This window comes from Diabrotica undecimpunctata, chromosome 2 (assembly GCF_040954645.1).
Source record: "Diabrotica undecimpunctata isolate CICGRU chromosome 2, icDiaUnde3, whole genome shotgun sequence".
Classification (NCBI taxonomy): Eukaryota; Metazoa; Arthropoda; class Insecta; order Coleoptera; family Chrysomelidae; genus Diabrotica; species Diabrotica undecimpunctata.
The window spans coordinates 7522809-7550576 of record NC_092804.1 but is presented as its reverse complement, the minus strand read 5'-3'; the positions used below and the strand labels follow the sequence as shown (position 1 = coordinate 7550576).

The window sequence follows — 27768 nt, the reverse complement described above, 5'->3', positions numbered from 1 at the left end:
TAGATAAAATGTTTTAACTTTTTTTTATTCAATAAAATTTACAAATTCAAACCCATTAAGGATTAAAAACAACTGAAATTTTACAATTAACATTATTAGAAATATCTATTTTTGGAGCATCACAACTTGTACTCGTTTGCTTAAACACTTGATTCGAGGTACTGGATTGATTTTATATTGGATACAGAGTAATTCATATCCCTAGCAACGGAGCAACACAATTGCGATTTTTGTGCTAAAAATTACAATTTTCTTTGAAATTCTATTTTTCACCTGAACTTAAAGTCTTGCTATAGAAAAAAATGTTGTATTGCCCACAACGATAAAATCGCATTATCTTCTCGAGCATAATTAGCGTCTCGACTGACGTCTCGACGCTAAAAAACGCTCTCGAAGATAAAGTACAATTTTATCGTCTTGTACAATAAATAACTATATTTGTTTTGAAATAAATTTTATATGTATTATATATAATTTTAGATACAATTGCGTAAATGTTCTGACTGTACCTACTTTGTTTTAGGCGAAGTGTAATTTCATGCTATGAAAGTCTATCATGCCGACGAATTTGATTTTGCTAATGTAAGTTTTGTAAACAATATAATAATTTCTGTCGATAATATTTTGCCTAAATTAAACATAATTTGCTACTAAACAATTATTGCACAAATAAAGTCATATATAAGGTAATTTGAAAAGTTGGTGTAAGTGTTTTACATAGTTCTTCTAAAATCCAAGACAATATCATAATTCTACTACTTCGTATTTACTTTTGTTTACGCATATTGCCTATTTTTCGTCAATTTTGCCTGCTACTTTATTAAAATACTGTTATTCCACTTTGTTTTATTGGTTTTTTTGGTATTACAAACGCTCTTTGGTTGCGCTCTTAACTGTACTATTTATTTTATCACTAGACAATATAATAAAAAAGCTGTCAAACGCCGGAACTATAAACAGTAATGCAGTACAAATAATAGGATATATGTGGACGATATACAGTAGCAATAGGTAAGAATGCATTAAAGAAAACCTTCCAAGAAACTGAGAGGACTGGAAATAAATGAAAATAAAACAAAATACATGAACTTAAGCAAGAAAAAGAGAACACAAATGGCAGAACTAACAATAGATGCACAAAGTTTTAAAAACGTTGAAACATTTAATATTTGGGAGTACTAGTCAATAGAAGAAATGAAAGTGTAGATATGAAAAGAAGAATTCAAGAGGAAAATATACCGTTTTATAGAAAGAAAATAATGTTTAGAGATAAAAAGATAAGCGAAAACATAAAAATAAAAATCTACAAAACGACTATAAGACCAATAGAAGTATATGCTGCAAAAACATTAACAGTAAAAAAAGAAGAGCAATTGAAAGTTTTTGAAAGGAAATTATCAGAAAAATACTGAAACCAAAGAGGGAAAACAAAGAGGATGCAAAAGAATGGATGACTCACGAAATACAAGTGTGTATGGGTCAAGAGAACATACTTTTTTACTGGTCTTTCTTGATTCCTTCTAACCATGTGTTCATACCATCTCAGTTGGGCCTCTTCAATTTTCTTAATAATTGGTTGGACCTTAAGATGTTCTCTGACTGCCTCATTTTTAATTCTGTCTAACCTGGTTATATCCAGTATTATTCTAAGAAAATTCATTTCTATGCTCTGTATTTTCGATTTTAATTTATCAGTAAGTGTCCAACTTTCACTACCAAAAGTTAAAATTGGTATATGGTTACTTTGGCTTTTTGCGATACTTTTTTTCGACAAAAACGTACTTTTAATTGCGTGGTACATCCAAGCGGCATTTTCTATTCTGGAACTTATTTCAATTTCTTCAGTTCCTCTGTTCTCTATTTGCGCTCCCAAGTATTTATAAGTATCGACTTGTTCAAGTATATTTCCATTAAGTGTTATCTTCGTTTGTTTTTTTATTTTTTCCACCTATAATTACTTTCGTCTTCTCATTATCGATCCTCAAATTTCGTTTAATTAGTGCAGCGTTGCATACCTACTTGTAAATTTCGATTGAGTGCTTCTGCATTTATCCCAAATATCACTATATCGTGTGTGTATTCATATTCTGAGATCCACACTGCTTGTAGATTTCTATGTCCAGCACATAATTTCAATGTTTCTGCTCTAATTTCTTTAATTATGTCATCCAAAACAATGTTAAACAATATGAACTCTTCGGATTCCATATTATCGGTTCTGATTCTGTTCCTTGTATGTCTGTATATACTCATAATGGCTTGCATGAGTTTGATTTTCACACCTTTCTTCATTTCCATTACTGTATTCCCATTTTGCATAGATCACTGGCTACTGCATCCTTCCGTCTCTTTCTTGGGCGACCAACTGACCTTCTGCCATCGGGCCTTTCCCAAAATGTGGCGTTCAGGAGTCGTTCGTCACTTGATCTTAGTATATGGCCCGCCCATCTTATTCGTTTTGCTTTAATGTAGTGTACTATGTTTTCCTGTCCATATCCTGTCTGGAGTTCATCATTGTGTCTTCTTCTCCATTATCCTATCGTCTCTTCTCTGCAAGGCCAATAGATAGTCAGCAGTATCTTTCTTTCCAGTACCAGTAATTTTGTCATTCTCCGCTGGTTCAGAGTCGATGTCTCGCTTCCATACGTTATTGTGGGATGAATTATTGTCTTGTACACTCTTATTTTTGCTGATATTGAGAGTATTTTTGATTTAAATACGGTCATTAATGAGTAATATGCCCTGTTTCCTGCAATAATCCTGGCTGCCACGTCCTTTCCATATTTATTTTCAGATGTTATGATCGCTCACAGGTACTTGAATTATTTGACAACTTTGACAAGTAGTCGATATCTAACAGTAGCTGTCTATTATATATGTAGTAGTTATACAGTGTCATCTTCTTCTTATGATGCATATCCAGTACGGATGTTGGGACTAACCATTTTTATTTTCAATTTGTTGACTGCTGTCCCAAAAAACTTTAGAAGTGGTGAAGTTAAACTTTGAGGTCATGAAGCCAGGATGTTCTTCTTCTTCATGGACCTCTTTAGATGTAACTTAACTTAAAGTATGGTTTGAAGTACGTCGTTCATTGCGCATTATATGGCCCAGGTATTCCAGTTAGCGACGTTTTATGATTATAATTAGTTTGCCCTCTTTACCATTCATATGTATTACGTGGAGGCCTGGACGCTGACGGAGACGCTCACGAGAAAACTAGAAGCATTCGAAATGTGGGAGTACCGACGCATTCTTCGTATATCCTGGACCGAACATGTCACCAACACAGAGGTAATCCAAAGAATCGGAAAGGAGAAAGAAATCGTGAATACAATTAAACAAAGAAAGCTTGAATATCTAGGCCACATATTGAGACACGATAAGTACCGTCTACTGCAATTGATTGTCCAGGGAAAAATAGACAGTAAGCGAGGGCCAGGCAGGAGAAGACACTCGTGGCTCCAAAATCTGAGGAAGTGGTTCGGGCTCACATTGGCCGAACTATTCAGAAGCGCCGCAAATAAGATCAGAATTGCCATGTTAATAGCCAACGTTCGCAACGGACAGGGCACTTGAAGAAGAAGAATGTATTACTTCTTTGTTGGTAACCTTTACTATCCAGAAAATCCTCAATATGCGTCTATATTACCACATTCTTAATGCCTTGGATCTCTTCATTGATGCCTAAGTTAAGGTCTATGATTTCGCAACATATAAAAGAATCGTTTCTATCCATCGGTATCCATCCATTTCTAGTTGGACCATATCCACCTCAGATGTCCTATCTTAATGTGTTTTACGATACGATTCGAAGTTGTATCGTCTTCTCCACACTCTATTGTCAATCACTGCTTCATCGTCTTAGTACTTTTCTTTCGAAACATCCTAACATGTTTTTATTACTTTAGGTCTCTGAACCGTATGTTAGGACTGGGTGTGTTATGGTTTTGTAGAGTTTTATTTTTGTTTTTCGGTTTTTCCGACTGTTCGTTTAAATTTATACATAAATAGAAGAAGTTTGTGATTTGTGGTACAGCAATGGATATTTTTGCATTATTACTTATTATATAGGGCCGAATTCGAGGAAAGCGAAATGTGGAAAGTCGACGAATATCCTAGAATAAAAATTTGAGAATGTTTTGAATAATAATGCAGAACTATTTAGGTCGGCTATCAACAAGGTCCGCATAGCTATGACGATTTCCGACCTGCGATAGAAATGAAACTTAAAAAAAAGTATACCTGAGATTTCATCCACAAAATACTTATTCTTGGTATACTGAACAAAATTAATTTTAGTGAAGACCGTTTTGGAATTACTCTGTATAAACGTAAATATAATAAAAATATTAAATTTAATTGATTTATTATAATTATGGTAATAGTAATTAAAAAGGTTATACGATGGCATCTTATCTTCGATATTTAACATTATAGGTTAACAGAGACGGTTCCAACACACATTTAGACTTGCGTCCAAGTTCTTCATTAAACTTTTACTTTTAAAGGACTGTTTTGTATCTTTTTTTTTCATCTTTCTTTTTTAAAGATTTTTTGTTACTATTTATTTATTGTAACTTTATTTCTCAATCTTAAATTCGCTCCTTTTCTGAATTTTTGGCTTTCCAATAGTACGAAATTATTCTTGCTATTGTAAATTTATTTATTTTGTGAACTTGGGCACGAACCAAGAGATAGGAATACAAATCAACAGAGAATACGTCAACAATCTCCGCTACGCAGACGACACTGTGCTACTAGCAACCAGCATGAATGATCTAAAGACCTTGCTAAACCGTTTGAGAACTGCTTAGAGGTTAACATCATAAAAATCAAATTCTTGGTTATCAGCCGTGCAAATGTAGATCCCAGGTCGATAATGGCATCGAGAGAGTCAAAGAGTCGACAGATTTAGCTACTTTGGAAGAAAGAAAGATATAAAATATAGGGCACTAGTTATGTAGGGCAAAGTATCTGGTAAAATGAAATCAGGACGCCGACGTATCTCGTGGCTGAAAAACTATCAAGAATGGTCGGAAATGATCTCCGCTTATCTGTTTCGAACAGCGGTCAATAAAACTATGATAGCCTTTATATATATGCCAACATTAGTTCAAACAAGGCACTGAAGAAGAACAAGAATGAGCCTGGTCCAACCACTTAATGCAATTAAATCTGAATTGGTTGGTTCATCTTTTCCGTTGTTTTTTCTTCTTTTGGTGCTTATTCATTTCGAATATTTGCAATCATTCTGGCTATAATTATTTTATTAACTAATGCTTTAAATATATTAATTGTTGTTGTGGAGAACCATTTCCTCCGGTTTTTTAACCATTATATTCTTCTTCTCCCAATTCCTCACTTTCAGAATACTTTGCCTCAAAGGATTATTTTCAGTAATATGTATTTAGTGCCGTTTCTCCAAATGTGTCCAAGATATTCTAACGTTATCCCTTTAATCGTATACATCACTTCTCTTTCTTTCCCCAAACTTCGTAGTACAGTCTCGTTGGTTATCTTGTTTGTCTATGATATCCTTTCTGTATAGCCCACATCTCGAAGGCTTCAAGTTTTTTCTCCATCGTTTCAGTAAGTGTCCAGGATTCAACTTCACAGTATAATATCAAGAAGATATAACACAGTAGGAGCCTTACTTTTATCTCCAGATTAAGGTTGTGACTTTAAAAGAGTTTGGCCATGTTGTTGAATGCACTCCTAGCCTTCTCTATTCTACATTTGACTTCTTGTGAGTGATCCCATTGTTCGATTACTATTATTAGAAAAGATGGGTTCTACTCGGTCCACTGGTGTATTCTTGATAAGCAGTTGGACGTCTCTAATTTTATTTGTACTGATGACCATAAATTTAGTTTTTGATATGTTTACTTGTAGTCCGAATCTTTTACTTACTTCATTTACTTTGTTTATTAGTTGCTGTAAACTGTTTAAACTGTCTGCAAAAATAACGGTGTCATCTGTATAGAGGATGTTGTTTAGACGTTCTCTGTTTAAAAGGATTTCATGTTCGCAATTTTCCAAGACTTCACTACATCTTTTCTCTAAATATAGGTTGAATATTATAAGTGAAAGTATACATCCTTGTCTAATCTATATATATATATAATAAGCCTCGCAGAATCTGGATCGCTTCCGTCGGTTTCAAGATTTGTTCTTAGTGTGGCTGATTGGTTCTAGTAAAAATTTTGTATTATGCGCCGGTCTTTATCATCTATTTGATCTTTTGTTAGAACATTAGAACAAACTGTGTGTCTTGTATTCTCTCTTCGCATAGTTTGTATATTCTGTGATGTATAATTTTAAGAAAAGTTGATCAGTTGCAGAATCTCTGTCGTCATCCATGTCTTATTCTTACCTTCTTCGTTATTTATAAATTTGGCTTTAATAGCGATGTTTTTTTAAGGGATTCTAACTTCTCTTTTGTGCTTTATGTTGTATTAGCAATTTATTTGAATTTTCTCTTTATTGTTCTGCTTGATCTTTTGTAAAAAAGTACTATTACAGTGTTTCTTCACTCCCGGAACTACTACTTTCATGAAACATGAAAAGTACTTTGGACACTGACAGCTTTCTGTATATTTTGTAATTTATAAACGACAGAGTGTGTAGATCCGCAATATTTTGTACTTACAAACCGGACCTGTCTTATAATTACATATAAATTTAACTAATATATTTTAAAATTAATTATTAGGTTGATGATATTCAAACAAAAAACAAGTAAAGGAGGAAAATTTGGTGAGTTGTTCGAATTTCTTCTTAAATTACAGAAACTTTTTCAATTTTTAACTGGTTTCTTTTTTTGTAATTTTTAATGATTATTTAACCTGCTATGAGATAATTGCATAGCATTACCAAAAATGCATTTATTTTTTACTAACACAATGTTAAATATCATTAATAATCTAAAAAAGATCTACTAAAAACTAATTTGAAAGAAAAAATCAAGAATTGGGTATTTTCGTACCTATGTCATAACTCATAACAATTTTTTTCACTTTTGCATTAAACATTATCTCATAGTTAAGTACAATGTTACATAAGTGATGGTTTTTGTAATTGTTGATAGATATTATTAAATTGCAGTCAATTTATATTCAGTATTTAAATAACAATAAGTTAAGTCTAGATATTTTATTGTATTTTTTTGGGTATGGAACGATTGCACCGAACTGACTGAGATGACCTTTAATCTCTGGGCATGCTTGAGCAGTCTCTTGTGGTGAAGTATTATCTTAATGACTTCCTTGTGCGACTATACAGAGGCACCGTAATGCATTAATAGACCAAATAAGTTGGGTTATATAATTAAAAATGGAAATCAAATATGAGATTTTATTTCAAGAATTTATAAAACAAAATGTATGATGAACTTTAAGAAGGAACTGCAAATTGAAATACACTTACGTAAGTGTATTTCAGCGCAAGTGCTATAGAATCTGTAAATTGTCAGTTTTTTGTACGAGAAAACAATAATTCCTGTACTAAACGAGGAAAAATGAACATAAGGAAAGGCATTGATTGCTAAAGACCATAATCTTATTTTTTTTCAATATTATCTAGTTAAGTATTATCTAGTTAACTAATTTTTAGTTTTTTATACAGTTTTTGAAGATCTTTTAAAATGTTTCAATTTTTTTTACCCATTACACTGACTTAAAGTTTACTGTGTTTTTTGATAAATTAAAGATATGTTAACAATGAATATGTACGTTATTTACCGCTTTTAGAACGTTGAATAAGGTTATTTTTTGTTAAATATTAATATCTTATCTGGTTTCTAGTTAAGGTTAAAAACTATGGTCTGTTTTGGGTCTACAAAGAGTAAGAAATGTCCGAATATCGTTCGCGGAGAATTTAAAGTTTGAAACTAATAATCCCTAACTTCTCCGAAACTTATCGAAAACTAGTCGGGGACTCTCTCCGCGAACAAAGCTATACTTTAAATTGTATTTAAATTGTCAAATGACTGTTAAAATTAAACTACCACTACTACTTCTATCGGTTTACAGCGTTTTCCGACGCCTTCCGACTCCTAACCGCCATTCTTCTCTATTTAACCATAGGCCTGGAGGGATTTCTCTTTCCTCTAGTTCTTTTTCAATTCCCTCTCTCCAGCTTCTTCTCGGCCTTCCTCTTTTTCTTCTTCCTTGTGGTGTCCACGTCAAAATCTGTTTCGGAATCCTGTCATCTGGCATTCTCTGTACATGGCCGTACCATATTAACTGTTTTGTTTTTATGTCATCAACTATTGTATGCTTGACTCCCATCATTTCTCGTATTCTCTCATTTGGTATCCGATCTCTTCTTGATTTGCCTGCTGCTCTTCTCCAGAAGTCCATTTCTGTTGCTAGTAACAGTTTCTCTGTTCTTTGTTTCATTGGCCAAACTTCACTGCCATATGAGATTACACTTTTAAGTATGGTGTTATATATGAGTTGTTTGTTCACTTTAGATATTGTTTGGTCCCACAGAATGCCGTTCATCATGGATATGGCTTTTCTACCCTGTATGTTTCTGTCTTTTATAGCAGCATCGAGTGTTCCATCTTGAGTTATCTTCATACCCAGGTACTTGTATTCATCACAGTGTCTAATTTCTACCCCATCGTCTAATATAATGGACTGCTTTGTCCCTCCAATACACATGGTTTCAGTTTTTTTAACGTTGACTTCGAGACCCCATTTTTTATATTCTTCTATTAGCTTCCGAGTCATGTAACTCAAGTCGTCATGATCCTTAAACTTACTACTAATTAAAAGTTCTCCTTTTAGTTTTTAATAATTTTGTGCAGATTAAATAGTATTTAATAATTAACTTACAATTAATTAGGATTCAAGTACAGCCTTTCAAGAAATACAATAATTGAATTCGTATATCGAACAATTTTAATTAAGGTATTTAGAAAATCCTTTTGGTGATCGGCGTGTTAAAAAACTGCCTAAATGGATTACAAGTGATCCACTAGATAGCGGAAAAAATAACATAGATCAGAAAAAAAGAAAAAGACATCGTGTAAATGCCAGTTTAACTTTAAAAGTGCAAAAAGTCCTAAAATGCAAAAGTTATTTTGTATTTAAAAATATTTATTTCCAAATGTATAATGTGTATTATGTTTAACTAATAGCATTGGACAATAAGTAACTCAAGCCATATCCTTATGTTGATAACGCAAATCACACCACATTTTAATGTTTATTTTTTAACATTATGAATGACTTACGTAATATCAAATGTTATAGTTACTATCGGAGCTTATCATACCGCAGATTCGAGATAAGATAAGAGGCTGTCTGCAACATTAGTAAAACTATAATAACAAGAATGAAATGTTACGCAAATACATATTGTTGTTCTATCAGTGTATCATGTCGAGTTTTATCTAACCAAAATGCCAACAAATTTTTCGCCCTTACAGACATACCAAGTAAGTGATGCAAAATGTGTCAAGCTTTAAATGTTTACTCACTATTCGGCTACTGTGGTGTATGTGTGTAAAGTGACTGAGTGTATGTTTGTAAGATGTCCACCAAAGAAAAAACTATAATGGTAATTTTTTACTTATAATTATATTCTATTTGTACTAAATCAATGGCTTGTTTTATTCATATGCTATCAGAAAGCTCTATATTTTAAACATATTAGAAATAAACTGTATTCTTCACAGAATATACACGCTTATATATCTGGACCTGAGTATTAAAACTCCATTTTTCCCTTTACTGATTTAGTATTACCACAAACATTATCATATTCAAAACTTCCAATACAAAAAGACAAATCTTGTACGAATGATTACCGATTTTTTAATTTTAATTTCGATCTTATCTCCAAATCAGTTAAAATTAAAAGGCCAAAGTGCAAATAGAACTGCTCACAAGCCAATATCCAGTGAGCATTGGACTTTGGCCCTTTTATTCTTAAGTTATTGGAGATTGACCTTTACAAAAAGGAGGTCCCACATGGCAGAGAACAGCTCAAGATAGGGAAAGATTGAGAGAACTGGGGGAGACCTACATCCAACAATGGAAGGATAGAGAATAGGTTCAAAAAAAAATATTTAGTAATAAAAAATACTACTTTTATTTTACTTGAAATTTCGTTATTAGTAATCAGAAATCTATTTTACCTAAATTTAAAATTTTTTAAATTTAGGTAAAATAGATTTTTACTTTTCCTGAAACTTAAATTGCTTATTACTCAAAACAACGAAAATGGAGTTTGGCCCTTTTAATACTCAGGTCTAGATGTTTCACGATAAATATAATAACTATAAGTAAATATAATAAATAAATATTAATAACAGTTTATAGCGCTAACGTCATCGAAAAAAATGGATTCTCCTTGAAAATGCAACAAAACAATTGGTTTTTTTATTGTTTTTTGGTTTTACCGATAGTGGCACAAGTAAAAGGTGCGCTGGGAGTAAATATAACTCGTATCAAATGTACCGTAGAACGGGGTGACTTTTTAAATTTTTTTTATATTTTCTTACGTAACTTTTGAATGGGTGATCCCAAAAATGTGGAAAAATGTCCATTGGGATGCATCTTATGTTTATGTAATTTATACTGTTAGTATATATATCTTTAAATTGAGGATTTTCTCAAAAAAAATAAGTAATGGTATATCAAAATCACCCATTGATGTGGGGTCACTTTGATACCCTATTTTAAAATAGCTTGGACGATGCATAAAAGCTGTAATGGTGTCAATGTCAACCCATTTTTAAATCGATCAAGCCAATTTTTAGATATTTCAATTTTAATTTTTGGGGTGACTTTGACAGCTGCTATAGGCACAATAATTAGTATATAATAAATAATTTTACAGGTAGCTAATACTTTATTCAGGTAAAAAACATTTTAGCAAATTAGTAAAACAGTATAAAATAGTAAAAAAAGCCAAAAGAATGTATTTTGAACGGAAACAAAATCAAAGTTATTTTTCTTTAACATCAACTCTGCCAGGAAATGTACCTACATGTAGTTGCTGTTTCATTTGTTTCAACCGATGGGGTCTTCAGAATTGCTAAGATATCATCGAAAGGAGCGTTAAAAACGTCGGTCTCCACAACTTTAAAATGTTTATGGGTCTCATCCAGTGATTTAAGTCCAATGAGTTCGTATTCGTCAAAAGGTAATTTCTCTTGTATCCTTCCGGCATATACGTAATTTTTACATTTTTGTTTACCTGACATAATTTTTACAATCACGTAAGTTCCAACATTCAATTCATCAAGGGAGGGTTTTGTATTCATCTCATCTTCATATGATTGGTCCTCCACAGAATCTTCATTTTCAATTTCATTTTCGCTTTCACTATTATAGCTGTTTAACTCGCTATCGTAGGAGCTGTCATCTGCCGTTATATGTCGACTTACACTTTTACCAGGTTGGATATGAAGTTTCTTTTTACTTTGCCGTTTAGTAACTTCTATCTCGGACTTCTTATTCATCAGATAGTCTGTGAGGCTGTCGTTAATCAGAGGTTCTACATAATCAACATCATGGTTGATTGGTGTAATCTTACTCAAGACTTTATTTGGATCGAAAGGGACCATGCCACAAGCCTCGAACCCATTCTTCAAAACTCTCTTAATTGCACTTTTTTCACAATCTCCACATTTGTACTCAGTTTTTGCAATTATCTGATCCATTAATTCCAAGCATTTTTTTAATAACGACGGAAATTGATCTTTAGGTACACCAGTAATTTTTGGGTGTCGCAATTTAAATTCCGTCAAAACTTTTCGCCAAGAGACTTTCATGGGTTTAAAAAAAAACACATCCAAAGGCTGGCATATGTGTGTTGAATTACTGGGAAGGCACGCAAATTCAATATTGTGCAATTCACACAATTCTAAAACATGATCTGAAAAGTGAGACGCCAAGTTGTCGCCGATCATAACTTTTTTACCTTCCAGCCGTCTTGCGTGGGGTAATAATATGGTCTCAAACCAGTCTGTAAAACAAGTTACCTCCATCCACCCATTTTTTGTTCGGTTATATCTAGCTCCTCTTGCGCAACATCCACTACTACAACAAGGAGAGCCCTGTGGACCTCCTAATGTCCATGCATCCCACATATGTTCGCTGCGATATATTATATAAGGAGGGAGTAGTGTACCATCAGCAGCACCGCACATCATTATTGATGTGGCGGCTTTACTATGATTAGTGATTTGTTCTGGATATTTGGTCCCTCTTCTATAAAACAATCTTCTTTTCCCCGGATCATCACTAACGTTGGTTTCATCGTAATTGAAAACGTGTGATGGAGGGCAATTTGAGAGAGTTGTTTTTAAATTATTGAAATATGATTCTATCGTTTCTTTTGTGACACCTGCCCGAGCTCTAGTAATGTTAGACGCAAGTCGTTCAGAGATTTGCTGACTATGTCTCTCTAAAAAAAGTTTTACCCAGTCGTTACCAGGACTTACCCCGTTTTTAAATTTAGAGATAATTCTTCCAGTTCTTTCTAAATAACTCTTAGTGAAAAGTTGTACATCTAGCGTCGATAATGGAAATCCCCAATCTGCACATTTGACAATGCAGGACACGATTGATTTTTCCTCCAGCTCCGTCAACGCAGTTTGGCCCCCTGGCTTCTTCACATGCTTCCCTTTGTATTTATTATATAAAGTACCATACGGAATTTTAAATCTTTCTGAAGCGGCTTTAACAGACAAGTTTCCGTTTATTATTTGAAGCAGAGCATGTTCAAGAGTTTCGTCAGAGAAGTATCAAAGTGACCCCGGATAAGAAATCATTCAATTTCATGGAGTAGTTACGGAAATAAGTTAGGTTAAATATTTTAAAATAGTGAAAACTAGACCTACATTAAGGCAACATACACAAAATTACCTGCAATTCTATTGTAAGAGCTGTATGTTTAAATTTAGTAACACAATATAAAATCTTCAAATTCAAACAAAAATTTCAATGGTGAATTTACAACCGTATACTTTTGATATTGGCCACAAACACCTTCTGCTATAGTGAATCAACATGTGCACTGAAATCAAGTTCAGACAACCACCATAACGGACGAAACATTTGGGTTGTATACTCTCTTGAAACAAAATATTCATGTTTTATCAAAGTCACCTTATAGAATCAAAGTCACCCTATTCTACGGTATCCAGGAAGTGTATCGTATGTCTTGCACGCTTGCTGATGTTGTAATTGCCTTGTTACTAACTAAAGTTTACATTTTTTTCTTTATATCTGAACAACTGCGGTATCTCTAATACAGAACAGACAAAAAATAGATTTTTCTAAATAAAAATTCTCGTATCGGTCGGATTGGAACTCAAATCTCTGTGTTTGTACACTTAAGTACACCTTCTTGTGCCTATATTTCGTTGATAAGACTCTTTCTCTTTAGTTGCCGTCTCTAATGAAGGTTGGCAATGATTTCTGTATAAAAAGTGGTCCAAAAGTCTGGAAACGGCCAATTATCTTGTAAATTGCTAGTCATAATTGTACAAAATTTAAAGTACACCTATTTTGGGATAAGGAAACTCCATATTTAATATTTGTAATGTTGCCAGATTTGTCGTTTTTCTTATATTATTAGTAACTTTGGTTTTTCAAATTCATCACCCTGTATATTCAGTCATTATTGGAATCTCCTATTCAATACGAGTTCAACCATAGTAACACTTATGATTTTATGTAGTCTGGAAGGAATTATTAGCAATTTACGAGATAATTGGTCGTTTCCAGACTTTTGGGCCACTCTGTATTCATCTCTATCCTGTGCTTTTTTTATTGAGGTTTCGAGGTCGAGTACTGTCCAATCCTTGATTGTACGCAGCTACGTTATTTGTCGTCTGACAGGACCATGCTTTCCTTCTTTTTTTCTGACATTATTAGTTGAAGGAAATTGTAACTCTCGTGTCTAAATATATGTCCGAGATGAGATGTTTTCCTTTTTTTAATAACTTCCAAGTTCACGATCTGTAGTCAAACTTCTTAAAACTTTTTTATTTTTAGCATGGTTGGTACATGGAATTTTTATAATACGGCAGAATGTCCACCTCTTTTCCAGGCATCGTAACGAACTAATTGTTAACGTCCAAACTTTCATGTCATACAGTAAGATACTGTGTATATACGATTTTATCATGTGATAGGATAATAAGATTAAGATCTTGGTTGATAAATATCTCTTTTTATTTTAAGAAATGCGTTTATGCCCTGTTCTATTCTAAATTTGACTTCTTGTTCTGAGCCTAATGTCTAATGTATTCAGCTCAGCATTCTAGATATTTAAACTTTTCAACTTGTTCAATTATTTTTTTTTACTAATACGTGTATATTTGTAGTATTTTTTTGTAGAATTACCTTTGTTTTTTTTTGCAATAATTTTAAGACCATAGACGACATTGCTCTACATATCTTGTAGGTTTTGTTCGCTTCTGGCAATTAATACCGTATTTTCGACGTATCGGATGTTTTAACAATTCTTCCGTTGACTATAATACCTTCTTATGTCTCATTAAAAATTCGCGCAAATATCTGCTCTGAGTACAGATTGAATAATAATGGCGAGAATATACAACCTTGTTTCACTCCTCTTTGGAGTTTTATGGTCTCATTGTCCACCATCTCTGTTCTAATAGATAAAGTTTGGTTCCAGTAGAGTTTAACTATTATGTTTATATCATTGAAATTGACTTTCTTTTTTATAAACATTCTATTAGTTTCTCATGCTTGACTTTATCAAACGCCTTTTCTTAATCTATGATACACAAATATGCATCTTTTGATTTATCGCGACATTTTTTCATAAGCACAATGAAACTAAACAACGCCTCTCGGGTTTCCATACCGTTCCTGAAATCAAATTGTTCTGGGGTCATATCCTCTCTACACTTTTGTAAATTTTGTTATAAATAATTTCAGAAATAACTTTAACATATGAGATATAAGGCTGAATCACCTTATCTACAAGGTGGAGCGGACGCCAGATCAAAAGAAATACAACATGGGGATTTTTATCGATATTGAGGACGCCTTACACTGCGCTACTTTTGATTTCATGTGTTGTGCTGCGCAAAGGCATGGATTTGGCTGCAGGTTGGTCAGGTAGATCCAGGCCTTACATTTTTAGAGGCAGGTAGCTGCGTACCAAAACGGTTATTGCGTTCGGGTGAATGAATCTCGTGATTACACTCAGAGAGGAGTTCTTTCCCTTGCTGTGTTACCTAGTGGTCGAGGGCCTTCATCAACGACTGTCCGAACAAGGTATATATGCACAAGCCTACGCTAATGACTAAGTTATACTGGTTAAAGGGCTTTTCCCGGGAACTGTGCACGAAGTCGCGTAGGTCAGCCTTGAGCTCGTTGAGGAATGGTGCTGGGATCAGTCACTCGGGATTCATCATGAGAAGACTGCTGTGGTTTCGTTTTCTCGGAGAAGAACCATCAAATCCACCAGAAAGCATACCTTGTATGGAAAAGCTTTATCGGTTTTCAAGTCAGTGAAGTACCTAAAGGTGATCCTGGATTCGAAACTATCATGGAAGGAACATCTCGACCCCAATGTGAAGAAGGCTGCTGCAGCTTTCTTGGCGTACAGAGGAGCTTTCGGGGCCAAAAAGGATCTGCAGCTGAAAATGAGATATTGGATTTGCCAATAAAGCTGACGTATGCGACCATCGTGTTGTGGAGGTCCCTGGCTAGACTTGACTCAGCTAAACCCCATTTGACTCACCTCCAGCGGTTGGCATGCGTTGGCATCTCAGGGCCACTCTCACAGCGTCTCTTGAGGTTCTGCTGGATTTACCTCCTCTATATCTATTGTAGAGCACAAAGCAATGATGGCAGCCCTGGATGACTGCTCTGGATGCTGGTTGGGATGAATAGGCGGATGGGCCATTGTGAAATTTGGAGCCCTCTAGTATTGTCCTGTCGTCCCTACGGTGACCTTTCAATTTAAGTTTTCATCCTCCTTATTTCCCCTTGTTATCTATAACACAGTTTGATAGCCGGTTGATTCGATATTTGATTACGGACTATTAATGTGTGATATCAAACCTGTGAGGACTATTTTTCTCCAACCTTGAGTGACTTATGGCATAACTGTTGCCCTATGTCATATCCTCAGTTAATCCGCGGGTGCTTATTTGGTAAGAACTTACTCACACCTATCCTACATATTTGCAGAACATTTCCATATCAGTCACTGGGACTGGGCACTGGGTGTTGGGGTTGAGGACTCCCACGCCCGTACGTCATCAAAACACCTCCACACAAGCTTGTACATACACGGGATAAGACACGAGATAAGATAATTTCATTATTAGAGAGAATTAAAACATGAGTGCAGTTGCGGTTGGAGTGGGTGCAGTTGTACACACCTTTTCATAAAAATTGACAGTAGACGCGCAAAAAACAAGAAGAACATGAAGATAACTATAGACTATATATTTTAGAGTAGAGTAGAAGTACAATTTATGTAATGAGTTTTTGTAATAAGTTTGTTTTAGTGAAAATAAAGTAGTAGTAAATTAGTATATCAATTTCATGCAAGCGAGTATCAAACAAGCGATTTTATCCCAACAATATGTTTTAAGATTATAAGTTTCTCATATCTAAACTCATATCACTGTCATACTTATTTTCATAATTTTTTATTTAATTTTATCTTAAATGGGCAGTTCTTATTTATCTCACAGCAATTTTTCTCCTATTTTTTTTGTCCTTTTCCTTATCTTTATCGTCTTTATCTATTCTAAAAATGCAAATTTATTGGAGGTCAATGATGAGAGTCATCTCGTATTCCGCGCATCACAACAACGTTGCACAATTGGGTACAAAAAGTGACAATTCGTTGTTATTGCTATGTTATTAACGTGTCGTTTTTAGCTAGAGATAATTATTTATTTCTAAAAGCACACGGATTATAACAATCATTTTAAGTAGTTTGTTTTGTCGTACTTACTGGTTTACTTTTTATAAATATATAATAAATATATGAAAATGATGTCTTGGCAACGATTAATCGAAATTAATTGAAATGTATAATTTAAACGATCCATGGTTTAATTCTATTTTCAGAACTACAACAAACGTATTAGATTGTTCAGAATTAATCCAGTAAAATAAGGCAAAAAAGGGGGCAAACCTCGGAATGAACGATAATAAGCTGAAAATTTGCATACGTCTTTATTTTGATGGTATAAAACTTACCTCAAAAGTCTCATATAATCACGTGTCCGCGACTTAAGATATTAAAGGTCAAAGGTCACGAAAATGAGTTTTCTGAAAATATCTCGTTTCCCTTACACTTTATGACATTTAAGGTGTAAGAAAAATTGTAGAATGGAAAATTCTCTTCAATTTTTGTCTAAAGTACTTTTATGTACCTTCAACCCTTCTTAAGATAGAGCGCAAAGAGTGAGGGACCGCTTACCTGTGTATACGGTAACGCGAAGTCAGCCAGTAGGATTTAATAAATAATAAGTTATATAGTTAATACTTAACACTTAAAATACTATTATTATCATTAAATTTTTATTATTTATTATTTAATAAACTATATTTATAGATGTTAATTATAAATACCCTCATTCTAAGAAACACATCTTATTTTTACACGCGTTTAGTGGATGTGATACGACTTCTGCGATTTATAGGAAGGGTAAAATATCGTTTATTAAAATGTTCGAAAAAAAATCACCATTTACATCAGTCACCTCAACTATTTCAACAAAAAACTGCTCTGTACAAGAATTATTTGAAAATGGAGTACGTATTTTCTTAGCAGCGTATAATGCTCCAACATCAGAAACCGATATAGACTCTTTTCGATACACCCAGTCCATCAAATCAACAAGACTCAACAAACCAGTGCAGTTATTAAGTCTTTTACCTTCAAGTGCAGCAGCTCGTCAGCATATCATTTTTGTCTATTATCAGACCCAAATTTGGTTGGGAAATGATTTAGAACCCCAAGAATTCGGCTGGGTAATGCAAAATGAATTTCTGGAACCAATAACAACATTATTACCGCCAGCACCAAAAGAACTGCTGAATACAATATTTTGCAATTGCAAGAAAGGTTGTGGTTCTAATTGCGGATGCAGGAAATCAGGATTGCAATGTACTTTAATTTGTGGGCAGTGTAATGGACAATCATGTCTAAACGCTTCATCAACTTCAGATGATTTCAATGAAGAAAGTGAATATGCACCTGATATTCTTGAATATTTTTATTCTGATACTTTAATAAACGAGAATGATGTTGATGAATCCGATATTGAGAAGTCAGAGGAAGAAGAAGAAGAAGAAGAAGAAGAAGAAGAAGAAGAAGAAGAAGAAGACGATGAAGAGGAAAATTAATACACAAATATTAACCATACATAATAAAAGAATATATATTATATTTGTAACTTTAATAAATCAATTATTGGATTAATAAATAAATATATAATTTAAAAACATAATAAATATGATTTTTTCAGTATTTAATTAAATATAAAAATGATTATTGTTGAATTCTGCACTTGATCTTAATTTATCGTATATACAGCTGTTAAAAATATCATTAAAGTTTATTTGAAATATTTCATTTAATATTGTATGTTTGTTAAAAATAAAATAAATATTATATAAAAAGTATATATTTTATAATTAATATCTATAAATATAGTTTATTAAATAATAAATATTAAAAATTTAATGATAATAATAGTATTTTAAGTGAATAATTAACTATATAACTTATTATTTAATGAATCCTACTGGCTGACTTCGCGTTACCGTATACACAGGTAAGCGGTCCCCCACTCTTTGCGCTCTATCTTAAGAAGGGTTGAAGGTACATAAAAGTACTTCAGACAAAAATTGAAGAGAATTTTCCATTCTACAATTTTTCTAACCACCTTAAATGTCATAAAGTGTAAGGGAAACGAGATATTTGCAGAAAACTCATTTTCGTGACCTTTGACCTTAAATATCTTAAGTCGCGGACACGTGATTATATGAGACTTTTGAGGTAAGTTTTATACCATCAAAATAAAGACGTATGCAAATTTTTAGCTTATTATCTTTCATTCTGAAGTTGCATCCTTATTTTACCGGACTAAATTGCAATTTGTACTATTTACATAATATTGTGATAACGTTGTTTACATGTTTTCCACTGCGTTTTATTTTCTTTTGGTAAAAATTGATTTTGTTCGTTTGCTTGTTTATTTGGTAATCCCCAAAAACCAGACCTGAGTATATGGAGAGTACATTTTAAGACAATCGTTGTCTTCCTGAACGGACCACAACAAGAAAATCATCAAATTTATTACATTGGTATGATGTGTGACAATACAAAACTTAAGGATTTGGTAGATATAAATATTTATAAGGGGCTGAAAGCATTGAGATTATGAAAATAAAAAGGTACATAAAATTAGTTGTAAATATTGTTTACCAAAATCGGTACATGGAAAGTTATGGTTTTTCTAAAACAACAATTATTGTATCAAGCTACAAAAATCACATACCTATAGCTCCCGCTATAGGTAAGTTCTGTTTCTATATTTATTTGAACCTCTTGTTTACAGTATGGTTTTTATATGAGATGAACGTCTTTTTAAATAATATTGTGGGACTGTAATACTATAATCAGTATTTCGAATACCTTTTCAAGGTCTTAAAGCAGATTTGCATATCTTGACTCACAGCTAATAGGCATCTTTGAGTGAACATATTTAGTGAAAAGGTTATATTTACAGTGCACAACTAGCCTTGTTAACATAGGGCAAAAAGTTACATCTGATAGTTTACTAAGTTTGACATCTTCTGTCTCCTACTTTCCATCTTGCTCTTGGTATTTTTATTCTTTCACTGTCTATAGACCTTCTACGTAAGATCGTCTTCGGCATTCTTCTAATTTTAGGCTTCCTGTATTGCTCATATACGTGGTTGGTTCTACTTCTTCATACTTCTTCACTTTTTAAGCATCTTCATAAGTCCATTTTAAGTCCACTGCAGGACATAGGCATCCCCTGTTGTATCCAGAATGTACGGTCTTGTGCAGTATAGATCCAATTTTTAGATATTTTTCGTAGATCATCTTGCTGTCGTGTACTTGGTCATTCCTTGTTTCGTTTATTTATTCTGGGACTCCATTCGGTTAGCTTTTGGGTTGTAACGATAAGACTAACAAAGAGAATTGAAATACCATTATAAAATAATACCTCAATCACCTATGGGAGCTTATCCTCTATGCTTCGCCTAGCTCAGTATCTCAAGTGTAAATCCGTCTTGTCTTAAACTATAAAGTAAACAATGAAAATTCGGTTGGTAACAAATAAAACAATGAATTAGCTAATCATATTTATTCAGCAAAAACAAAATAATATTTAGTTTGCACAAACAAACACTGCCTAAAGCTTTACAATAAACAAATTTAAAACTTATACTAATGGCTTCATGTGGTTGACAGGGTAAGTTGTTGATGGCTCCTGATGGTGGTTGGATGGTCTTAAAGACAGCTGCAATCTTAGTTGGTTGGATATGTGGTTAATCCATCATTTAATTTAATAAATTCTCTCATAATTTATTCCATAAATTATTTCATAAATTATTCCACAAAATATTCCATAAAATATTTCAGAAAATATTCCAGAAAACCAAGAGATTTCTGCAGACCATAAAATGAACCTTATTTTATATTTCCTTCTTTTATAAATTAAAAAAATATATCCCACTACGTTTGAAAGCTGATTGACTGAAACTAGTGGCGAATGACTACAATGAAGTATAGCACAGAAGCCATAGGACATATGTCTATGATGGAATTAGCTCTTCCGTCAACATAGAACAGAATATTTAGTCTACGGGACAGAAAGAGAGAGGGTCCCAACTGTTTTTTGAAGAAAAAATAATTACAGTGTGTACATTACATCCTTCATACTTCATCTCAATTTTTATCTGCAAGCTTTCTCTATAATATTTGCAACTCTGGTGCTGCTTCGTATGTCTTCAATTCTGCTCTTTATTTTTATAGTTATGCCTATGATTGAGCGCTCCATCCTTTACGTCTTTAAATGCCTTTTTGAGAGCCCCATATGCTGCCTATCTATTCGCTATTCTTCTTGATAGCTCACTTATTTGGTTGTCTACTTCTTTGGTTTTATTTCTTCTTTTCGAATTTTTAAGTTATTAATTAATACGAGGTTCGTCATATATTTTATTTTGGGATGTATTTTTTAACCGATTACTCTGCATCTTTTCCCAGTTATTTTAACTTGGTGTAGATTTCGTATAGGATGGTGAATGTCTTCTATTAAAATATGCCATCAGCATAACTCAAATTGTGCAGTCTTTGCTTTTTGAGACTTTTCCCTATATGATTCCAATGAAGTATTATACAAGCACGTTCTAAAAGCTTTGGCGATATAGTGTCATCCTGCCCAACACTTCCTTAATTATATATTTACGTTACTGTCTCCGTATAACTTTATTAAGTTTTTCCCATTTCTGTAAATAACATATACTAATCTGGAATAGTGGCTATCAATGCAACTTTCGTTGATTGCTTTAATTACACTCTCTAGTTCTATCGGAACAAACGCTTTGTGGAAATTTATAAACGATAATAGTGATAGGTCTGTTGTATTCTACTTCTTCACTCTTTATCCCTCCCAAATGCTTCACATTATTTTACGGTTCCATCTTTCCAGTCACTGCACTTCATCTTTAATGAGCACCCACGTCCTGCTACCGTTTGTAGTATTAATTTACTACTATTCGGTATAGTAAACAGTCAACTTCCAATCAACTTGTCAAAACGCTGATTTGTATCAGTGTCCCTGTAATAACCCTTAACTGTGCTAGTGAAATAATGTTGTACAGTTTTTGGTGAGATCCTCGAACCCCAGTTTTTTTAACAGTAAAAATACAGTTTTTCTTCAAAAATTAAAATTTTATTCATAAGTGAGAGTAATAAACCAAATTGGACGAAAACGGATTAAAAATAGATGGAGTATATCTTAACCATTTGCGTTTCACAGACGACATATTACCAATAAGCACAGATATCCATGAACTAAAATCAATGCTACAAGATTTAAATCACAAATCGAATCAAATAGGATTAAAAATGAATCTCGACAAAACAAAGATATTAAGCAACAGCCTAGAAAACATCACGATAGATAACATCAATATAGAAAAGGTAGACATTGAGATGGCAATGGGTAGCACATGTAGCAAGACAAGACACCAATAGATGGTCTCATAAAATGACATTCTGGAGACCTCGAGACACAAAAAGTAGAGTGAGAAGACCCAAAAGGAGATGTATAGACGATATAACAGCTGTAGCTGGAAAGCAGTGGATGAGAATTACAAAAGATAGGGAAGCGTGGAAGCAATTAGAGGAGGCCTATGTCCAACAATGGATAAATGAAGGCTGAAGAAGAAAAAGAAGAAGAGAGTAATAACAGTACTTTCCTTTATATTAAATACTACTCTTAAACAATTTTCACATATATTGGTAGTGTGATCTGGGCAAATACGTTTCTTGTATTTTCTACATACTGCTTTAACTTTCCTATCGTTACTTCTACGAGAAAAAGGAAAACGAGGTTTTTGAATTGATACCTGATTATGCAAGATCATGAATATTTCCTGGCCCAATTGGTTTTAAGTAATATCCTGGAGTTCATGTGGTAACCTGAAGTAATCTGCGCATGGATCACCACATGGTAATCTGCGCATGGAGCGCAGATTTGGGGCCCAAGCAAGCAATTGCAGATTCGACGAATGAATTTTAACACCCTAGTGTCATTCTTAAGGGGTGTACAAGTCTCACAGGCTGAGTTTAATTAAATTGCTTGCTTGCTATTAACCTTACAATATCAGACTGACAAATACGTATACTATAATACACTCAGCTTTTATTTCTGTTTTTACCCAGAACTAAGGACGTATGTTAATATCACCTTCTAGATACTTTTAGAAATTTATTTTCCGCTATTTCTCATGTATTTACGGCTTAAAATAGGTGGTAATTAATTGCTTCTAAAACTAAATTAAATATCGTCAATATTCTTGTCCAACTTTTGATAAACATTTGTCATTTTTTAACGAGATGGTCCTGTGGTCGTTACAGTGTCTAGCATGAGATGTTTTAGAAAGTGTACAAAAGATTAAAAGTAGACATGGGTTTGGTATTACATATATCCGATACCTATATACACGGCATTGACTAACCTGTCTACATGTTTAATATTGTCCTGTATTGTATCGACACTTCGAATGAAAATGCAATCTGTGAATTGACCGAGTAGATACCTGCGTTTTTGACCTCCACCTTGTCCGAAAATCCCCACATGTTTTTTATTTTGTTTACTGTTGTACACGTCTTCAAAATCGGCTATTAAAAAAATAACGAAAAGTAGGTGTTTTGATGTCGAAATGTTTTTAGTTGATCCTAATTCAAACAAGGGGAAACTGACTATTATCTCTTTTAATAAGGAAACTTGTGATAAATACTTTAAAACACTTGCACGATATTTGGTCATTTTGAACATACAAAAACGCGATTTTATACAGTTTAGTTTGTGAAACCTTTTCGGTAAGTTAATAGTGTTATTTTAATAGTTTCCATCTTCTTGTTATGCGCAAAAAATTTAATTTTACAATAGTTTGTTCGATTTTACAATAATGTCATTGAAGCTTTGTTTTCTGTATCTGTATTTCTGTATTTTTTTACTATGGTTGCTTTTTGTATTATTCTGCTAGAAATGTTTTTTTTTATTAAATGCATCAACTGAGGGAGGACAAAATACAATAATTACAATTTAACGTACATTTTACAAAGTAAAATACACTTTCAATTGTTGGGTTAAATTTAATAAAAAAGTAATGTTATATATAGGACCTATGAAACATATAACTAATTTATAATTTGTTGGAAATTTGTCATTTATATAATTACTTAAATTTTTAAAATTGCCATGCTTGTTAAGCTGCTGGTGCATATTAATGTGCAGTATCTCACACTAAGACCAACGTGGTCTAGAAGGCATATACTGTAAGTAAATCATTTGAAAACTATACTTTGTGGTCCCAGTTATTTGATAGTAAGTGATAAAAATAATAACGCTGGCTCGTAGAAGCTTATATAATATGAAAAAATTGAATAACTGTCAGTGAATGTGTTAATCTTCTAATCTCGATATCATTTCCTTGTATTGAAACGAATTTGCGATACTGCACTAAATTTTCTACGATTCTAGTGTTACAGTACATTCAACCAACTTACATCTCTAAACGATTAATGGAATTCGTAAAAAACCGTCATCGTTTTCTGTCTATCCATTCTTTTTCTTTGATGGCTCTAGCTCTCATTATGTGCAGTACATTTTCTATCCAGGCAACGGAAGGCCTTCCCCTTCTTCTTCTTTGTTGTGGTATGTAATTTAAAGCTTTCTTTGGCCATTTATCTTTATTCACTCGCTTCACGTGACCATACCACACTAACTGTTTCGTTTCAATTCTGTCTACACTGGAATATACAGTCCTCCTTCTAATATCTTAATTCCTGATATGATCTTTTTTGGATACACCACACGCGCTTCTTAAAAAATTCATTTCTACTACTTCTATTCTTTTTCTATCTTTTTTCGTGATCTGCAAAACTTCTGCTCTAATCATAATAGGCTCTACCAAGGTTTGATAGATTGTCAATTTGGTTTCTTGTTTAATATCTTTAGACCATAGTAGAGAGTTTAGAATATTTACCGGCTTTTTTCTCTGCTGCGTTCTATTTTCGATATCTCTTTTGTTAGCGCCTTCTTTAGATATTATAGATCTGAGATACTTATATTCACTGCATGTTTTTGTGTTTCTAAGTTCTAACTCTGGAGAAGGAGGTACAACTACGAGATATATCATAGATATAAACATATATTTGGTGGTAAAGACGTAGTATCCTTTATAAAAATAGGAAGCCCAAGATGGGCAGGACATCTGGCAAGATCAAAGCACAACAACCCTCCTAGAAGAATCCTTATGTCACAACCTGTGAGAAGTAGAAGTAGGGGTAGATCAAAACTCAGATGGAGGGATGGTGTAGATAAGGATGGTAGACAAATAGGCGCAGCAAACTGACAACAGTTGGCAATGGATAGAACTGACTTGCGTAATAGACTTGAGAAGGTCGAGGCTCTTTTATAGGGCTGTAGCACCAATGATGATGATGATGAAATTCTAACTCTGGATCTTGTTCATCATCTCCCATTTTAAGATACTTTGTCTTTGACATATTCATATTGATGCCCAATTTTTCATATTGCTTCTTTAGTTTTCTAAACATGTAATCCATGTCTTTCTCATCATTCGCTACGACTACCTGATCATCTGCGAAGAATAAAGTTGATAGACATTTACGACCCCTATATCTATTCCCATTCCGGATACTTGTTTCCTCCACTGCTCTAGCGATGATTAAAAATATATTTTAAATAAGGTCGGAGATAGACAACATCGTTGTTTAAGCCCTTTTGTTGCAGTTGCAGTTGCAAATATAACACTGTCTATTAACGTGAAAATGCGTTTGGAGCTGCTATGACCCTAAAACGATCTCTCTTGGTAGTGATACTTTAAATACTTGACCACAGCTCTGACGATGGCTTTGTATGCCGAAAGCGCTCAGGTGGGAACTACATGTTTGTACACTTCAAAATTACTTTTATTTTTCCATGTTTAGAATTGTTTATGTGACAGATTTTTAAATTATCACTCAAACCACAACATCTGCTCCAACGAAAATGCATTTTAGGAAGAAAAAAAAAGAATGCTTTAAGATAAAAACATCATATGTATAAGGCTTATCAGAAAAATTTAAATGGATAAAAAATATATACAACGTCACAACAACATTAAGTCAACCAACGCATTGAGATATCCTTTCCAAAAACCAAACCAAACAACACACAGAGGAGATCACAGACTGCTAATAGACGAAAATTAAGTTCAAAAAATCAACTGGATTCTTGTTAAAGAGGTCCTTGCTACCCCAAACAACTGCCGTTTGCTCGGTCCGGTTATTGCCATAGGTCTGGATCTTCACCTTAGAAGTCCTACTTCAGAGATGCCGCGATGTCAGTTGTGATGTCTATATTTGTTTTATTGACGACGCCAAGGCATTTGATTGTTGTCAGCACCAGAAGATGGTCGCCGCCCTACAAAGAGTAGGATTGGATGAGAAGGAAATTCTGATCATCATGAATTTATAATGAAACCAGCGTGATCAAGTCAAGGTCGAAGACCAGCTGACCGACCAAGTGAAGATCATGCGAGGAGTAAGGCAAGGCTGTGTCCTGTGTGTTCTCGACGACTCTTTTCAATATATACTCTTAGGAAATTTTTACTGAAGCCCTCACAAACCTAGAGATGGGAATCCGAGTGAACGGTGAATACATCAATAATATCTGCTACGCCGATGACACTGTGTTACTAGCAACCAGTCTAAATGATCTACAAGCCTTACTAGACCGAGTGAGAATTGTGAGCGTAACGTACGAACTAGACCTTAATATTAAGAAAACTAAATTCATGGTCAGCCGCGCAAATTTAGATCCCGCGGCACTAATGGCAGGTAGCGAAGAGATCCATAGAGTCGACAGATTCACTTACCTCGGAACTACCCTCAACTCAAAATGGGACTACGCTCAAGAGATTAGATCCAGAATTGAAATAGCATGGTCTACATTTATCAAGTTAAGATCCTTGCTGTGTTGCAGTGATCTCAGTTTGGGAACCTAGATGAAAATAGTGAGGTGCTACATTCTTCCAGTGTTACTATATGGAGTTGAAGCCTATACACTGACGAAAGCCACTGAAAAGTTGTTGTTGAAAAACCTCCGACAATGGTTTGGGATGACCTCTGCGGAGCTGTTTCCCAGAGCAGTCAATAAAACCATGATAGCCTTGATGATCGCCAACATCCGGACCGGATAAGGCACGGAAAAAGAAGGTTATTGCCACAAGAAACATCTTGGATTATATTTCTGGATGTTTGCTTATTTGAGTCAGGTATTTCACACGTTAGCAATAGTAATGGAGATTCTACTGTAATATCTAGAATTTATGTTTAAAGAAAACACAATTGAGTTAGTTTTACACGTTTCCATTTGTATACAACCTTACACTTGTATGTTTTTTAAACATACTTTTTTATGCATTCTTTTGTATGTTAATCCCGTACGACATTTTCTAACAATTACGTTTAATCTAAAGCTAATTAAATTCAATCTAATTAAGGAGCAATCTGAAACTACTGGAATTCCTATTAGCTTTCAAACGTGTAGTCACAACATGCCGAAGTCACTAAACTCGCCGGTAATTTACGTTATTTAACCTCACTCACCTTTTTTTAATTTCATTACGCTAAATTGACATGCAACTTCTATGCAGGCCAATTGTGATATTCTCCCAAGAAAACATGAGCATGTGGGCGGATGACAAAAGATTCACTTGGTTTATTTATCTGATATCAATGAGCCCGTGTAACAGTTGTTTGAATGTTATCGGGAAGTTGTTTGAGTTTGAGTGTTCCATGCTTTTTTAAAAGTTAAAATGATGTGAATGTTTAGTAATAAAAAGTGTGTTGGTAAAATCAAGTGTTGGTGTTTTTATTTGGCAAGTAAACATCCAATATTTACTAATTTTATAGATCTTATAATACAGGGTATCAAATTAATAACACTGCTCTACCATAATATAA

The 27768-nt window shown here is 33.7% G+C and overlaps 1 protein-coding gene across 6 annotated transcripts in view; it reads left to right on the top strand.

The window, feature by feature from the left end:
* LOC140434136 (protein peste-like) overlaps positions 1 to 27768 on the top strand; it is a 149735-nt gene that overhangs the window by 37393 nt on the left and 84574 nt on the right. Inside the window, exon 2 of one of the 6 annotated variants that reach the window (XM_072522183.1) lies at positions 524 to 582. The exons of 1 other annotated variant lie outside the window; for it this stretch is intronic. In XM_072522183.1, the coding sequence (XP_072378284.1) occupies positions 544 to 582 (39 nt within the window). In that variant the 5' untranslated portion in view covers positions 524 to 543. Of the gene's footprint in view, positions 1 to 523; positions 583 to 6706; positions 6760 to 9306; positions 9571 to 23589; positions 23614 to 27768 lie in introns of those variants that run through there. 4 more of the 6 variants (XM_072522187.1, XM_072522185.1, XM_072522186.1 and 1 more) reach the window with 4 other exon arrangements.